Source organism: Sinocyclocheilus anshuiensis, unplaced genomic scaffold (assembly GCF_001515605.1).
Source record: "Sinocyclocheilus anshuiensis isolate Anshui unplaced genomic scaffold, SAMN03320099.WGS_v1.1 scaffold465, whole genome shotgun sequence".
Classification (NCBI taxonomy): Eukaryota; Metazoa; Chordata; class Actinopteri; order Cypriniformes; family Cyprinidae; genus Sinocyclocheilus; species Sinocyclocheilus anshuiensis.
This window is the reverse complement of record NW_015539898.1, coordinates 2,027,986-2,045,458: the sequence shown is the minus strand read 5'-3', so window position 1 is coordinate 2,045,458 and position 17,473 is coordinate 2,027,986. Positions and strand designations below refer to the sequence as shown.

Here is a 17,473-nt window from a genome sequence, read left to right as displayed (position 1 = left end):
TCTCGCATGAACGAGCACCGATTTGCCTCCGATTTCAGGCATTTGCCGGCGATTTCGCAAAACCTGTCGGCGAGCGAAAAATCGGGCTAAAATCGTGCAGTGTGAACTCGGCATAAGTGTGTAACAATTATGAAAGACAGCAATCCAACCAAACACAGTCCACGGATCCTCCAAGAACAACAACCATCCCCAAAGGAGATGGATCAACGGCGGCGGTGATCTCCCGTATCCCTCTCATCTCATCAGTCCTCCGGTAGCCTTATGAGTAACCCAAGGTACGGAGCAAACAAAGACAGCTCAAGCTCTGCACAAGCCCAGCCCACGCTCACGACAACTCGCCATCTCTGTCCCAGTCTTTTATAGAGCGCCATGATTACCTTCAGGTGTGCAACCACTCCCCTCAGCCAATCACCTGTAACTCAGAAATAACCGGTTATGCCGAGTTCACACTGCACGATTTAAGCCCGATTTTTCACTCGCCGAGAGGTTTTGTGAAATCGCCGACAAATGCCCGAAATCGGAGGCAAATCGGTGCTCGTTCATGAGAATGACAATCACGCAGTGTGAAGCGATCTGAGGGAATCGCCGACGCCCGTGAAATATTTGGCATGCTAAATATCTGGAGCTGTCGGCGATTCACAATCACGCTGTGTGAAATGAGTTCTGACTGAAAAACACATCGGCGATGACCTACAGCCAATGAGAGACCAAGATACAGGGCAGCGGGAAGTTCGGGGAGGAGTTACATGAAACGTAGTTTGCGGACCAGTGTTGCCAAATCCGCGATTGCCACCGGTTGTTTTTTATGTCAGCAGGTTGAAGCAACCCCAATAATGTGATATTTAGGCCCTGGAATGGGAATTGTACCAGGAGAACCCTGCCAAAAAAATTGTATGTACGGTGGGTTCACAATCACAGGTAAGCAATCTTTTAATCTTTTTCTATTAGTTGCCATCTCTTTGAATGCAAATAAATACATATATTTATTCCATTTGTATATGGTGTACTGACAGTATAGTTTTATATAATTAGTGTACAGTGAAATGTAGATCATTAAATATTTATTTAATTTCTATAGACCCTTAATAAAACATTTTCAAGTTGCCAGACATGATTAAATATATTGCTATCTATTTTAAATAAAGAGACCATTTTATTTGTCTTTTTCAAGATAACATATATTATACAATTTTTATAAGACACTTATTTACTATTGTGGTATGATTAATAAAACAAACACTTAGCACTACTATACATAATCATAGAAATAAAAAAATGAAAAATGAAAAGAGCCTTGAGATAAATGCTTCAGATAAAGTTTTGAGCTGCAAATATCTTCACATTCAGTTGAAATTGACATCCTATGACATGCAATTTGTCTAAATATAAAATGTTGAACAGAAGTCCACACTTACACCACATATATTACACTCTTAAAAATAAAGGTGCTTCACGATGCCATAGAAGAACCTTTTTTTCTAAATGGTTCCATAAAGAACCTTTAACATCTGAAGAACCTTTCTGTTTCACAAAAGGTTCTTTGTGGGGAACGAAGGTTCTTCAGATTATAAAAAGGTAAGAAAGAGGTGGTTCAAAAAAAGAACCTTTGACTGAATGGTTCTTTGTGGAACCAAAAATGGTTCTTCTATGGCATCGCTTGAAGAACCTTTTGAAGCACCTTTATTTTTAAGAGTGTATGATAACAAAGCTTATGACAGTAAACATGTTTAGAGGGCTATTTCTGACTTCTCCTTTAAACAGTAAGAGGGAGTGATTTCTTTTGAAAATCAGTTGCCCTTTTTGACAGCTGTGTGCTGATGTAACCTGTTTCAGTGAAGATTCAAGTTGGACTTTCCTGTAAAAACCACATCATGAGAGTAGTTTCAGTTAGATCGCTAATCATGCAAATGGGTCATTGTTGCTTGGACCCTGATGATTGCTGCTTGTGGCTATATGTTTTTAATTGTAGTATAGATGTTGTATAGATGATATACTATAGATTAAGTATAGCTATTGAATGTTTGTTTTCTTTGGTGTTGCCACCCCTTACAGTCCTCACGCCATCCCCTTGCCACCCTAAACATAATTTTTTAGATCTGCCCCTGTAAATAGTTAGTTATTTTAATCCTATTGTTTGTTACAGTGGCATACTGGTTGCCCGCCCCCTTGCTGTTATTGTAATGCAGTCAAGAGCCTGCGTTTCAAAGATGGCAGTTGAGTGAAATGACATGCCATAAAGGGACTTTGATTTAGATCTCCTTCCGTTGCATCAAAGGTTGCAGCGCTGCACTGGAGCCAAACACAGTCATGTCTACTGAGAAGTGAGCACAGAATGCAATAAAATCAATATTGCAATGCGATTTCTGCAATCTCACAAAAACTTTTATCATACAAACACAGTGAAAAATGTAATTAAGAGACTCGTTGAGCAGTGTAAACCGTCATTGATTATAACAGATTTTTATGGCGAAAATGCAAAAATCAAATCACCAATAGATTCGCGCCAATCTTGCAATAATAACAATAATGGTTTTAATGCTACTAGCAGAACAGTGTGAACTTGATCGTTTAGTCACTATCTTGACTCACTATTGCATAAAAAGCAGTAAACTACATTTTTGATAGCTTTTCTCAATCGCCTGTATCAAGTATTACCCAGACTTACTTTCATATGAGCATGTGCAGATGATAATAAATATTACAGTGGATATTTCAAATAAGGTGTTTACACAACCTAGTCTATTAGGAACTTAAATTGGCTTCATCAGGTTATTGCAATCAGGTTACAGTTTTTTTTCCTCACTATTTTCACAAGTAAGATTTTGAAAACTCTTAGTACAACAATCCATACTGATCACACTTTTAACACAGTCATTCTTTCAAAACCTGATCTCATGCTTTCATTACAATTACACACATTTTCAGTCAGCATAGTCATTGTTTCAGAACACAAGATTATTGTAATATGTCATGAAGACTTTTTTTTTTTTGTCAAAAAGAGCTTTATTGCCAAGTATGTTTACACACAAAAGGAATATGTGTTGGCGACAGGAGCTTCCAGTGCAGAAGAAGTACAGACATAGCATACATGACAGTGTAGACATACAGGAATTACACAGTAGATATGAAATATAACACTAATATAAGAAAACTGAAAAATTAAACAATACAATATAATTCAGAAGTAGAAATATAGAGGGGAAAAAACATATATAATTGTTTTAATGAATGTACAGATATGTTACAGTATGATATTTTACCAGTCAGTTCATTTAATAGAAAACAATGCAAGATACATATTTCAAATCACACTTGTTGTTGAAATAATTACAGTAACTCAGTCTACAGATGCCACATTAGAAAATACACTTACATTACTTAACTTGCGTAACTGGCATAAAATCTGGTATCTCTTCAGTGTGTCACCAAAAAATGTCCCTATACGAGGTTAAAAATGAATGGTATTTCCATCCTTGTGTAATGTAGGGTTTACCAGGACCAGAATTACACAGTAGATATGAAATATAACACTAATATAAGAAAACTGAAAAATTAAACAATACAATATAATTCAGAAGTAGAAATATAGAGGGGAAAAAACATATATAATTGTTTTAATGAATGTACAGATATGTTACAGTATGATATTTTACCAGTCAGTTCATTTCATAGAAAACAATGCAAGATACATATTTCAAATCACACTTGTTGTTGAAATAATTACAGTAACTCAGTCTACAGATGCCACATTAGAAAATACACTTACATTACTTAACTTGCGTAACTGGCATAAAATCTGGTATCTCTTCAGTGTGTCACCAAAAAATGTCCCTATACGAGGTTAAAAATGAATGGTATTTCCATCCTTGTGTAATGTAGTGTTTACCAGGACCACACACACACACACACACACACACATATGCACTCTTGGAACATAGTGGTTACCATCTAAGATAAATCGCTTATAATGTAAAAATAATTCTTTACATTTTGGATTCTGTATTGAAAAACTGGAAACAAGTTCTATAAAAACACTTATATTGTGTTGTGAACAGGATACTTTTTGATTTAGTGTTTTGTACTCACACAATTGAAAACATGTTGAAATTATTGAAAAAAGAGTACTTTTGATGATCTATTGTGATCTATTGTGAGTTTTGAAAGTGTAACGCTTGTGTAAATTGTTGCAAAGCAATTAAATTTTTTTTTAATAATTTTCATATTATAAGCGATTTATCTTAGTTTATGTTCAAAGTGCGTGGTCCTGGTAAACATTGGATGACAATACCAGTAATATAGACCTTGTGGGGACACTTTTTGGTCTCTATGAGGAAAACAACTTATAAATCATATAGAATGTTTTTTTTTGTAAAAATGCAAAAGGTTTTCTGTGAGTGCTGTGTTTAGGGATAGGGTTAGGGAATAGAATATACCAACTGTATATTCTAACCTTTATGTCTATGCGTCTCTAATCATTAAATGTGCTCAAATTGATACCAGTTATAATGACGGTGATTGTGTCACTTGTGATCACATCTGATCTCAGGTTCAGTTTTGAGTGAATAAACACAGATCAGTTGTTCACTGATCATCTCAATAGTTTATGACTTTAAACACAAAGATGGAAAAAAAATAATTTTCATAATTCACGTATGTATACAGTGCAACAGAAAAAAACTGAGGAAAAAAATTTTTTACATTTGTTTAAAGCTGTTATATGCAAATAAACACAAATGAAGGTGCCATACAAAACAGGAGATTATGGAAATTCCAAAAGGCCTCTATACTAGTCGCCTTGCCTTGACTGCGTATGCTACTATGTGGATCTGTTCAGAATTACTAAACACACCAAAATACAAATAAAAAACATAGTAAATGCTTCTTCTGTGAGCATCCATGATAAAACACTCGGCAGACATGAATTTCAACAACTTTGTGAATATACTGAAATTATGCTTGCAATATTAGCAATCAGTGTGCTAAGAGTGCGCATACATGTTTTGTTTGATAATAACAATAATAACAGATTCCAGCATGCCTAATGTATGACTCCTCTATGCCACCTTGATTAGAGTCGTCAACCATCTAAACTTTACTAGCAAAACACTGGTTTGCGTCATCCAATGAGAGTCAGTTCCCATAGGAAAAATGTATTGCTCAGTGGTTGCTTTTCCTAAGCTCAGGAGACTTAGATGAGATTCTCATATATAATATTTGAGAGAAAAAAAAGTCAAAACCGAGAATGTGTTGGAAGAAACATAAAATATCTTTTTATAGTCTTGCTGCAATCTCTATCAAGACTCTATTATAGGAATACTTTATTGCTCAGTGGTTGCTCTTTCTAACCTCAGGAGACTTAGTTGTGATGATCATGTATTTCTCATTTTAGTCTCAACAGTGTCTCAGATGTTTCTCCTAAAAATCCTTAGGAGAAATAAAAGTAGACGCAACTGAGACATGAGAAATTTCTGAAAGAAAGGAATCCAAAATGACAATGGGAGAGAAACGTGTGAGAAACATGGGAGATCTCTTTATTGTCTTGCTGTAATCTCTTGCAAGAGTCCATTATGAAAATGTTTTACTGCTCAGAGGTTGCTGTTGCTTTTTTTATTGCAATGGGTTTTTCACCTTTAATGGTCAGGACAGTAGGAGTAGAGACAGGAAACAATTGGACAGGTGAGAATTGAACAGGAGCAGGAAAGTACCTTTAGCTGGGATTTGAACCCATGTTGTCTGAGGTGCAGTTGTGCCTTCACATCGATGTACTGCCCACAAGGCTATGGCTCTGACAGGTTACTCTATGCTCAGGATACTAACATTTCTTCCATGTATTAATAATCAAATTAGTCAATTAATAATCAAGACTGAGTCATAAGCCATTTACGTGCCTTTCAGCAAAGAAAGCTCCAGGGTTACATTTAGATCAGTTTTGATTAAGGCATCTGGTACATTACTATTTTTAACAACAAATTATGTGCCTAAGTACATAAACATTGTCCTATAAAAAGTAACATTATCATAATGTTATGATTATGTTATAATGTTATAACATAACTCTGATGTAATTGACTGGGTTTTGTGGGACTAGACGCTATAGACACATGATGGACCTTGAAAAACTGATCTAACCTAATCATATATATTTTGAGTAATACAGAATATTAAGGAGAAAAAAATATCTAGTTCAAAAGATTTACGATTACTTCAGAAAGTTCAGCCTTTACTGAATGCTCAATTAACTCTTCTTACAGGTGGTATTGGACTAGTGGGCCTTGCCACAGAAGATATTCACTGAAGTCACTGAAGTATATTCCACACCAAACACTGAATAATGAAAATAAATGCCTTGTCTGCAAGTAAAGATATTTTATTTACAGTATAGGGGCTGTACATAATAAACAGACATGAGATTCATCAGTACATGTTCACCAAACTATACATGTGATCTTCTGCGTTTGAGTGAACTGGTTTGTCAGGGATCGTGGAGTACATGTGATAAACATTCTTAAGAAAGAAGAAAGACAGACAGAAAAGACATGCAAGATTGAATGTGTTAGTATTCTGTTGATGATGGACGGTCATGTGGGCTTGGGGTGTGACAGTGTTCAAACATACCTCATTTTCCTCCGGATTTCCCTGTTTCTGTTGTTTACTGACCAAAACATCTGTAAAGCAATGCAGAAGCATTTGACCAGTCAGATCACTTTTAAAAAAATGCGTTGACCTTGCGTTGAACTTGAAACACATAAAAACGCAGAAACACGTGCCTTGTTGCTAGGAGACGCATTACAAACGAAAGCAATATGTATTCTAAAATCAGCTCAAAATAACATGTTTGATATCCTCAGACTGGATGGAATCATAGACTGAAGCTGAATGATCAGAGTCTGTGACCATCATACATAGATTTCTGTGAAATCTGTTAACTCAAATCTGGAGACTGGCTCTGACTTTCAGCAACTAGTTTTGACTTCTCCAGACTGTAAATCGGTGCAAAAACGAAGTAAAAGTCATGCAGTGTACTCCAATCTTTAACATTTTAGCACTTCTGATTCAGTGGGTTTTTTGAATGGGCTTTGGTAGATAACTGAAATAAGGTCTGTGAGTTTTTTTTTTACAATACAGCAGTAATATAGTACAATACCCCTTTGTGATTTAAATTTTTTTTTAAAACAAGCTTTTATGTATCTTAAAAAAAGACACACCAGACAGGTAAACTCATCTACTCATTAGTCTGCTTTTAAATACTCATTGTATTTATAATCATGCTCTTGCAAACTATTCTAACTCAGACTTTCAGGGAAAATGTTTTTTTTTTTTAAATAAAGACTTGTCGGAAGCAGGGGTATTTCAATCCTTTCATCAGTACTGGGGCACAGGCCCCCCATCAAAAAAGTGTGCCCATATTTTGATACTCCTTTTTAATCCTGCTTTGGATATAAATGGCTATAAATTGTCTTTTTCATATAGGAGGAGGGTGAACTAACTCCAGTGTAAGGCTAAAAGTAGCATAATGTTAGTGTAATCTATTAACTCCACACATCATAAACCCATCTTTTTAGGCAAGTACCAGATATGGGTGTCATGTCATAAGACATTTTTAATATGACGGAATTTGTATTTAACTTGATGACAATGTAATAAAAAATATGGTAAGTTACTGATTATAATGCTTTCATTTCCATGGTTATTCAAGCAGTGTGTAAATTACAGAGAAAGCGAGTAAAGAACATTTACATTATCAAAGAACATAAGTCTAGCGTGAGTTTAAGCACTCTCAAAAAACTCCGATTATAATCACTGAAGCTGTCTACACTGTATGATAAACAAATCTTACTTGTATCGTATGTACACCTGCATGTCGTTTATGATGAGAGAATTCGTAAGAGAGCAGAATTCAGTCAGCGGGCGTGCACTGAACAAAACACCGGCATTCCAGTGATGACTAATCTGAAGGCATTTGTTTGGCCATTGCATTCATAAACTCAACAAAATCGTGTGTGATTGATTATAATCCGCAACACTGAAAACATGTAAAAAGAAATATGATGAAACATTAGCAGATCTAATTTTAATGCCGCAATCAACACTTTTCAATTCATTTTCATTTTATTCGCAAAAGCCGTAACTGATATAATTTAATTGTGCAGAGGCATTTTTGTCCCAAGCCCCCGTTAATTTCTGACCCGTGGCCAGGGGAAGGCTAACCTTGCCCAGCCTTACACAAGCTCCACCTATGGTCTTTATCTTCGTCACAGAGTTGTTCAGAAGCTGCATGTGCAATAAATAGCAGCTTAGTCAATGACAAATGATAGAAGAAAAGTTTTTTTCCAACAATGAATGGTAGGTAAATCTCCACCTCATCCAGCTCTCTTTTTGTTCCGTTCTTATAAAATGTCCCCTTTACTATTGTAGCGTGAGAAACCACTGCAAACGATCCAGTGTTTGAATGAACTGTCCGAATGAATCAAACTAAATTGTGAACACTTTCAGATTTTTTGCAAACCCATTTGACCGATTAGTTAAAAAGAGTGATTCATTCGTATATCTGGCACGACTAGTTCTGATTCTAAACAGCGGATAGAGAAAACATATGACTTGATTGCTGAAATATTATCAAATGAAATCACACTTTTGTAGAGGGAATCAGGGTGATGCTGACTTCTGGGCTGGTTTGCGAAAATATGTAATTGCAGCAATCTACACTACAAAGGGGAAAGACTTTCATATGAACTCAAGTTGAATGGACTACCTTTATAAGAAGTTTATAGCAAATTATTTTCAATATAGTGTGAACTGTTCCTTTAAGAGAAGATGTGGCTAATTATGCTGATCTGCTGATCACTTGAAAGGGGAAGTGGGTGTAGTATCCTACCAGTTTCTGAGAAAATGTGGTCACTGCACAGTGTTTATAACTTTTAGACCAGTTGGTGATGTTGGTTAGCTACTAGGGTTGTGTGATATCACGATTTTTTATTGTGTATGATTAAAATGTCTCCACGATCTGCTTTTGAATAAATATTGTAGTATCTTGCTACAGTGCATGTTCTATCAGTTGCAGTTCTGGTGCCTCTGTCTCATACTGTACAACGCAACATACATTCACATCAAATGTTAACTCAGCAGTAGAGTTACACTCACGGGACACTGCACTTATTCGCTATCACAAAAGTACATTATTTGCATGTGCTTTAAAGACTTGCTGGTTAAACAATTCTTTCACGTCCTTTTCTGACATGCACACTAAAAAGCCTGCCTGATTACTGGACTAAGTCTTTCGCATCTGATTATGCTAATACTGTCAAAAACACACAAGGTTTACATATAAACACAGTTGGTTATGTCTAAAGTGAAAGTAAACAGTTCAGAGAAACGGATGCGTGCTTGTATATTAGATGTCTTACAGTGACAGTACTAAACATACTGCCGCTTGTCATTAAAGGGACAGTTCATCCAAAAATTTACATTCTGTCATTATTTACTCATTCTCATGTTGTCCCAAACCTGTATTAATTTCTTTCTTGTGCTGAACACAAAAGAAGATTTTTTGAAGAATGTGGGTAGCCAAACAGTTGCTGGTCCTCATTGACTTTGAGAGTAGGAGAAACAAAATACTATGGAAGTCACTGGGGACCAGCAACTCTTTGGTTACCCACATTCTTCAAACTTAGGGGCCGTTCACATGTCGCGCCTAAAAACGCGTGGAAAACGCTAGGCGCGCTACTTTCTGCTTTTTTCCAAAGCGTTCGGGGCTTGCGCTCCGGAGGCGTCTGCCGTTGCTAAGCAACCATGACCTGCGCTCTCCATGAAGACATGGAATTTTCAGCAAAGGATAAATGGATTTGCAGCACTAAAAATCGCTTGCGCTCTGCTACTAAATTTATTTAAAAATGGCTATCTCAGTCTGTACAGCTATGATCAGCTGTTCCTTTATCTTGGCTGAGCTTTCAATGTTGTTACGGGATAGGATGAAGCTGATTGGTTGGTTCTTGTCACATGACCCGCGGTGCGCTTGCGGCATTCTGAAAAGTTGAAATGTTTTTATCTCGATGCGGCGCGGACGCGCCTGGAAAAAATGAGCGCGTCGCTTCCATTATGAGCGCGCCTGCCGCGGGTCTACATTTGAAATAACGAACTTGCGCAAAAGACGCGATATGTGAATGGCCCCTAAAGGATGACAGAATTTTCATTTTTGGTTGAACTATCGCTTTAATGTTTATAAAACAACAAAACACAAAGAGAAAAATCACTGACTGCTCTTGACTGAAGAACTTTAATACAGTTACTTTAATAAGAATAAATGTATAATTTATAGTGTTTTATTTTTATATTTGTTCATTCAGTTTCTTGAATGCTACTGCTAAATACACCTACTGTTCCTGAAAAATAAAGCACTGTTTGGTTTATTTGTATATTAAGTGTACTTGTAACGTGTATCTTTGTTCTTATTTTTTAATAACAAAGATAAAATAACGACAAAGTTTTTTTTATCTTCGCCCACTTTGGCCTAAATGTCTGCCATTCTTTTTTTATTTTATATTTTGTTACCTTGCAAGGCTTTGTTTTTAAAATAGGGAAATGAGTTTGGCTGTACTGCTCAGACAACTACCAAAATAGTAAAACCAACATGACAAAGAATCGTTAATCATTTTTCTGAAAAAAAAAACAAAAAAAAAATCGTGATATGATATTTTTGCCATATCGCCCACCCCAATTAGCTACTATGTTTTTAATTTATCTGATATCATTTCCTGAGAATGATGTTCTCTTACCTTCATATATGGGCTGAGATGTGGCTGGTACAGAAGTGATCAGAGAATATGCCTCTGCAGGTCCAGAACAACTCTAAATAACATAATCAATAGTTAAGGTCAAGTCCCTTTCAACAATTCTTATTAATTATGGTTTAATATAAGTATTTATAGTTAATATTATGGTGACACTCACCATACCAATTCCTTGACTGGGTACATCAGGTTTTATTGATTTTTCATACATGCATATATCAGATAAGAAGTTACACATTTACACATACAGCTCCTGGACTACAATATAGACTACTAACAAACATATAGGCCTACTACTAAATTGAATGAATATAAAACTTACTGTTTTCTTCTCTTTTTACCTAGAAAACAATGAGAATCAGTATTATATATTCAATTTTTATTCCTGTACATCACTTTGGTTGACTATCTGTTGTTTTATAAATATATTGACATTGAAATACTTACTTGCAAACCGGCAGAGACAGATGAGTCCCATGAGTCCAGACAAAATGACAGCAACACCAATGAAAACCAGCACTATAAACCATAGATCTGTGTCAAAACAAAACCAACACTTTAATCCATGTTTATGTCTATTATGATGTTTAATACAGTTACTGTAGATACATTAGTTCACCTGAAAATATAAGTGATACCCAAAAGAATTGTAAGTATATGTAGTGTTTTTTGTTTGTTTGTTTGTTTTGTTGTACGGAAAGGAGTAAATGTTCTGCAGAGATTTGAAAAAGAATGCAATGGTCAAATCAATTCAAATATGAAAGAAAAAAGACTAATACCTTTGTATGTTAGTGAGGGTGGACCTTTAGTATGAGCCACTGAAATGTAAACATGAGGACAATCAGCATCAGAAAAGACCTCAAATGAAATCACACTTGACTGATGCATGATGAGGATTTTATACAGCAGTGTTTCAGTATTTGATGAAGTTGCGTAAAAAGAAGAATTTTCCTTATATATGGCATAATACTTATATTTAGAAAAGATGCAGTAAGTTACCTGTTGTGCGGTACACTGGGGTTTCAGACGTGGAAATGACAGTGTCCAATTGTGAAGTTTGAGTTTGAGTGGATATTGATGTTGAAACTGCAGTGAGAACATCTCAAATTGTATTTAACAAACCAAACACTGGCATACACATATTTCTTTATATTGTTCTGAACTAAACATTGTACCAATAACCACAAAAAACAGATAACTGGACAGTGGAGGATAGATGCAAAATAATCTTTTTTTTGAATGAAGTTGTATATTGTGTGATACTGAAGAAGCATTCATATGTATGATGCATGTATGTGTAAGTCTGTAAGCCAGAGCTAAAAATGTAATCACATCTAATTAAGTCTGACAGTAATCAGTGTTCATTACTACTGTAAGGTTACCATGTCTGGTTTAAATGTTTGAAAATGGTTAACAGTTGAATCACTTGTTAGAAATTTAGAAATGTGATCAAATAGTAATTAAATGTAACTGTTTACATTAATAAAGTAATTGAAATAGTTAGGCTACACTACTTATTATTTTGAATAGGGTAACTTGTAATCTGTAACCTTTTACATTTCCAAAGTAATTTCCAAAGCAAACATATTGGGTGGAACACACAATGTTCTTCTAGTATGACTTAACATTTTGCTGCGTTCCAATTCGCCTATACAGTACTATGCCCTAAAAGTGTGTACTCTTTTTGTGAAGAAATATGAGTATGTAGCAGAATAGTAGGCAAGCTTTGGGACATACTATTTTGTCATAACTGCGTCTTTAACGGACACTCTGTTGCTTGCATCCTGTCACCATTTAAATTGCACTGTCAATCATCTTGTCAAAGTTAAAGGGGTCATATGATGCAATTTACATTTTTCCTTTCTCTTTGGAGTGTTACAAGCTTAACATTTCCGTCACACGCTTGAGGTATTCAGCCAATCTACATTATGTGGAAAATAATGTGTTTTTTTAACCTTAAACCGCATAAACACATTGCATTACACCAAATACACAACGTAATACTCTTTTTAGCAACGTCATATGACCCCTTTAACATTATCCATATTTCGTTTAATTTAATATACTACCGTATTGGAGAGAAATGAAGAGGCACGTTGATCTTCCAGTCGCGGGTCTATCAAGCCGTTCATATGTTTGCATAATGATGCATTTAAAAGTTAATGACCAAACATATTATTATAAAGTTCACAGTGTTGCTGTAGATGAGATAACGCATATAACATTACATAAATATTTTTTCAACAGGTTAGATATTGATTATTTACCTGTCCGTCGGTCTCGCATATCCACCATGTTTGTATTTTTTTAACACTTTTTATGCGTGTTTGTAGTTCTAATCGAATCCTCGTCCACTGTGCAATGTGTTGTGGGCAATATTAGCCATTAGAGTGTGCACGGATCTGCACTACGAATTTCTACCGGAAGCAGTAAACCATCTGGGTACCTTTTGAATACTCATTTCAACATACTACGATTTGGGACATACTAATTCTAATTTCGAATATTATTTAGGACGGATAGTATGTGAATTGGGATGCAGCTTTTGTTTAAATATCATTTTGAATCAAAATTATTTTGACGTGATGGTAACTTGGTGTCTAAGTATGTTCTGACATTCTACTGTTACCAGGCAGAGTAAAGGTTGCCATGGAAATTGCAAAAAAAAAAAAAAAAAGTGCCACAGCATGTAGTTATGATATTCAAATAGAATGGTTGGGGGGGAAACCATAATTCAAGTAACCATGTTAGAAAAAACAGCATAATCATGAACCATATCATTATTGAATTCTCTGAGTGCTATTGCTTACCATGTTTACATATAAAGTGTATCGCTGCAAAAGACATGTGACATAAGCTCATTGGTCAAACACGTCCATTTAGTGCATTTACATATAAAAACAATAATGGAATGGAAAAACGCATTCTGTGTGAACGGCCCATAACCATGTTGAAAAGGCAGCATAATCATGAACAACGTCATTAATTAATTCTCTGTGTCCTACTGCTTAGTGATTCACATGTACAAATAAACTTTCAAAATGGATCCCAGCTGTATTTTTTTAAATGACTTGAATCCAACATGTTAATTTTACACAGTGACAGAGTTTTACCATTGATAACTTACAGATTGTTTCCTTTTCTGTGTTGGTTGGAAGGTTTGTCTCGGAATGAAGGTCTACTAATATAAAAATAGCATATCGCAAGGGGAATCTCTTGTTAGAAGGGAATAATTTCTCAAATTTAATCTCAAATAATCTTAAATAATAATCAGAAAATGTGTTATCAGTAACTTACAAGTTTTACTGTATGTTGTGGTTTCAGAAGTGGACATTACAGTTAAAGCTGTTGAAAAAACATTGTGAATTTTGCAGTGACGTAGAAAATGTTCAACAAATAATCATGAGAGTTTGAAAGAATGATAGTTTTGAGGACATTCAGAATGGAGTAAGAATAAAAATGATTTAGAAATTAAATTACTCACAGGTTGTCGTGGCTGTACTCGTATGTTTAATGGTTGATGTTGAAACTGCAGAGACAATTTATCAGAATTACAGGGAGTCAGTTTACATCATTTATTATATATATATTTATGATATTACATTATCAGGGTAAATTTGCATGATTTGCAATCTTTATAGAAAAGTTTGTTTGTTGAAGGTACAGGTCCTTCAAATATGAAAAATAGCATATGTCACATTCTGGTAATGTAACTTCACATCACCTCTATATTGGTTCACATGAGTATATTTAAAAAAAAAACTCACTCTGGACTGTTACTGTCACTGGATCAGACTGAGCAGATGGTTTTTGAACTTGTAACAAATTCACAGTGTAGAAGCAGGTTATTCTCACAGATGAACTCTGACCTCCAGACCAAACACTGATCTGAGATCCAGTGAGTGAGAGCTGACATGATGAGCTCTATTTATGGATTTAATTGCACTCATTCCACTTCTGAGCCTCATTAAATGTCTGAAAGTACACCAAGCCACTTTTGTGTTCTTCTGTGCCACCTCTACAAATTAATTTTGTTAATACTGATTTAATTTGATTGGTAACTTATATTTCTTATTCTACTTGTTCTTATTCTGCCGTTTTAATTACAATTTTTAAAAAGCTTATAAAATTTAATTTTTTTAAGAATTTGACAAAAGATGACATACTTTTAATAAAGTTAGAGGAGTCAAATATCACCTCGTAATGGGAAGGCTACTTTTTGATAACATTTTGGATAATTGTTTAGAAGGTGCTCCTAAAATTTTTAACGCGCTCCTAATTTTTTAAAGTTTTCTTTAAAAGAAAAGTAAGCGTAGAGCCCTGCCTTCAAATAAAAAGTCAGAGGTATGGAAGCATTTTAGATTTTGCAAGCACGATGACAAAGATACTGTGGACAAGAACAAAGCTATTACAGGTTTGTGGCTCTTAATTTCCTATTAATTAACCATTTGTGATCTTATGTTCACTGTTCATTTTTTATAAATATAGGATTTGTATTAAATCTATATTCATTCATATAGTCTAATCGAATCGAGAATTTAAATCAAAAATCGAATCGAATATCGAATCGAAAATCGAATCGAATTGAGAGCTTGAAAATCGAAATCGAATCGAATTGGAACATCTGAATCAATACCCAGCCCTAAAAAACATTAACATTCAGTCCTTTTGTAATGTAAAATTTGTTAAATTCTGTGTTTGATGGTGTTAGTTGGTTTTACAAGATACAAACATCTATACAATAATAGCTTAGCAACACTTCGAATATTGATTGACACTCATGTAAACTAACTGTCGATCACTGAGCAATGGCTCTTTATTTGCATCCTGTTCAATTTTATTGCTGCTGTGTAAAAATCATAATCAAGTCATAATCAGTAAGGCACTTGATGAGCTCATATAGAGCATATTGCTAAAGGATACTTTAATTAAAATACTTCTGACTTCAAGTGTATTTTTGTAGTCACAGAATTAAAAAAGTTGCTGCAGAACATATCGAGAAGAACTTATAAAGAACATTTTGAAATATTTAATAATAATTAATAAAAATCACTTTTTGTTCAGTTTTCAGTTTGTTCAGCAGAAATGAGTTTCCATAGATTTGTCAGTCATAGTCTGGCTCTGTGAGATCTCAACTATGATCACATGTTTAGCTCAAACAGCTCTTCCTTCCTGTCTAAATGTATCAGATTGTTCACTAGTCAAAGTCACAACGTGGTTAAGTACTTGTCTGAAAAAAACCTACAAGTTATTCTGTGTAAGTAGAGTTCACAGATTACTGATTCGTGTATAATGAATGGATTGCTCTTATTGATCAATCGTCCTCCAAGATTTCATAATATCCTACTGGCTTACATAATAAATCATACTGGCTACAGAATTATACAGGCATCTCTATTCATTAAATGTGCTCATGTAAAAAATCATAATAGTAATAACTCACCTCTGATGGTGTATGTGTCACTGTGTGGTGATCTGATCTCAGGTTCAGTCTTGAGTGAATAAACACAGATCAGCTGTCTGCTGTTCACCGATCGTGTCAAGAGTTCACTACGACTTACATAAAACATACAAAGATTATTTCCAGACTGACTCCACTGCGAGACACATTGATACAGAAGAACATCGTCCTCAGTGTAGAGACTACAGATGAAATCAGCTCTGGCTGAAAGTGGTATTTCACATGATATGCTGAGCTGGTCATCATGATCACTAACACTGATGAAGGGTTTCGGAAGAATGGATTGCTCTTATTGATCAATCGTCCTCCAAGATTTCATAATATCCTACTGGCTTACATAATAAATCATACTGGCTACAGAATTATACAGGCATCTCTATTCATTAAATGTGCTCATGTAAAAAATCATAATAGTGATAACTCACCTCTGATGGTGTATGTGTCACTGTGTGGTGATCTGATCTCAGGTTCAGTCTTCAGTGAATAAACACAGATCAGCTGTCTGCTGTTCACTGATCGTGTCAAGAGTTCACTACGACTTACATAAAACATACAAAGATTCCTTCCAGACTGACTCCACTGAGAGACACGTTGATACAGAAGAACATCGTTCTCAGTGTAGTGCTGAGCTGGTCATCATGATCACTAACACTGATGAAGGGTTTCGGAAGTGAATCTGTTTAAAGACAAATGATCCAGTTATCAAAAACACTGCAGTACCAGTTTCTAAGACAGAAGAACAGCAGTGAAATATCTCACCTAGAACCGTCACTGTGGCGGGAGGAGAATGAGATGATGGTTTATTGATGCTTCGTTCATTTATTGTGTAGTAACAGTTAATGTAGATTGATACAGGTGATTTTACACCTGCCCATCTGAGCACTTCAGCACCAGTGAGCTCGAGCTCACATGATGACCTGACTTTTATATTCTTCTCTTCTCTGTTTGTGATGACTTAGATAAGGTTTGTCCAAGCAGTTGCTATATTTGTCCCTAAACTTTTGAAAAAAGTCTCAAAAGGGGCGGAGAAGTCGCTAAATCTAGCTACAAAGTAGCTAAATTGCCAACACTGTGACGGATACAACAGCAGCAGTGCTGATCACTTGAGAATGATCACGGATACCTGTCATCATCCAATCACAGCCCCCCTCACCAGTGTTGCCAGATTGGAAATGTCCAAGTATCGTACCAGAAGCTCAAAATTATCGTATTTGGAAGAAAATTA

The 17,473-nt window shown here is 35.3% G+C and overlaps 1 protein-coding gene across 1 annotated transcript in view; it reads right to left on the bottom strand.

The window, feature by feature from the left end:
* The window catches only part of LOC107685992 (uncharacterized), a 48,932-nt gene that overhangs the window by 25,538 nt on the left and 5,921 nt on the right, over positions 1 to 17,473 (bottom strand). Inside the window, exons 4-14 of the mRNA XM_016482780.1 lie at positions 14,272 to 14,316; positions 14,085 to 14,132; positions 13,915 to 13,968; positions 13,598 to 13,621; positions 11,787 to 11,873; positions 11,567 to 11,605; positions 11,235 to 11,321; positions 11,110 to 11,128; positions 10,948 to 10,963; positions 10,773 to 10,845; positions 6,616 to 6,665 (exon numbers count right to left, since the gene is read on the bottom strand). Coding sequence (XP_016338266.1) covers positions 6,616 to 6,665; positions 10,773 to 10,845; positions 10,948 to 10,963; positions 11,110 to 11,128; positions 11,235 to 11,321; positions 11,567 to 11,605; positions 11,787 to 11,873; positions 13,598 to 13,621; positions 13,915 to 13,968; positions 14,085 to 14,132; positions 14,272 to 14,316 — 542 coding nt within the window. The remainder of the gene's footprint in view (positions 1 to 6,615; positions 6,666 to 10,772; positions 10,846 to 10,947; positions 10,964 to 11,109; positions 11,129 to 11,234; positions 11,322 to 11,566; positions 11,606 to 11,786; positions 11,874 to 13,597; positions 13,622 to 13,914; positions 13,969 to 14,084; positions 14,133 to 14,271; positions 14,317 to 17,473) is intronic.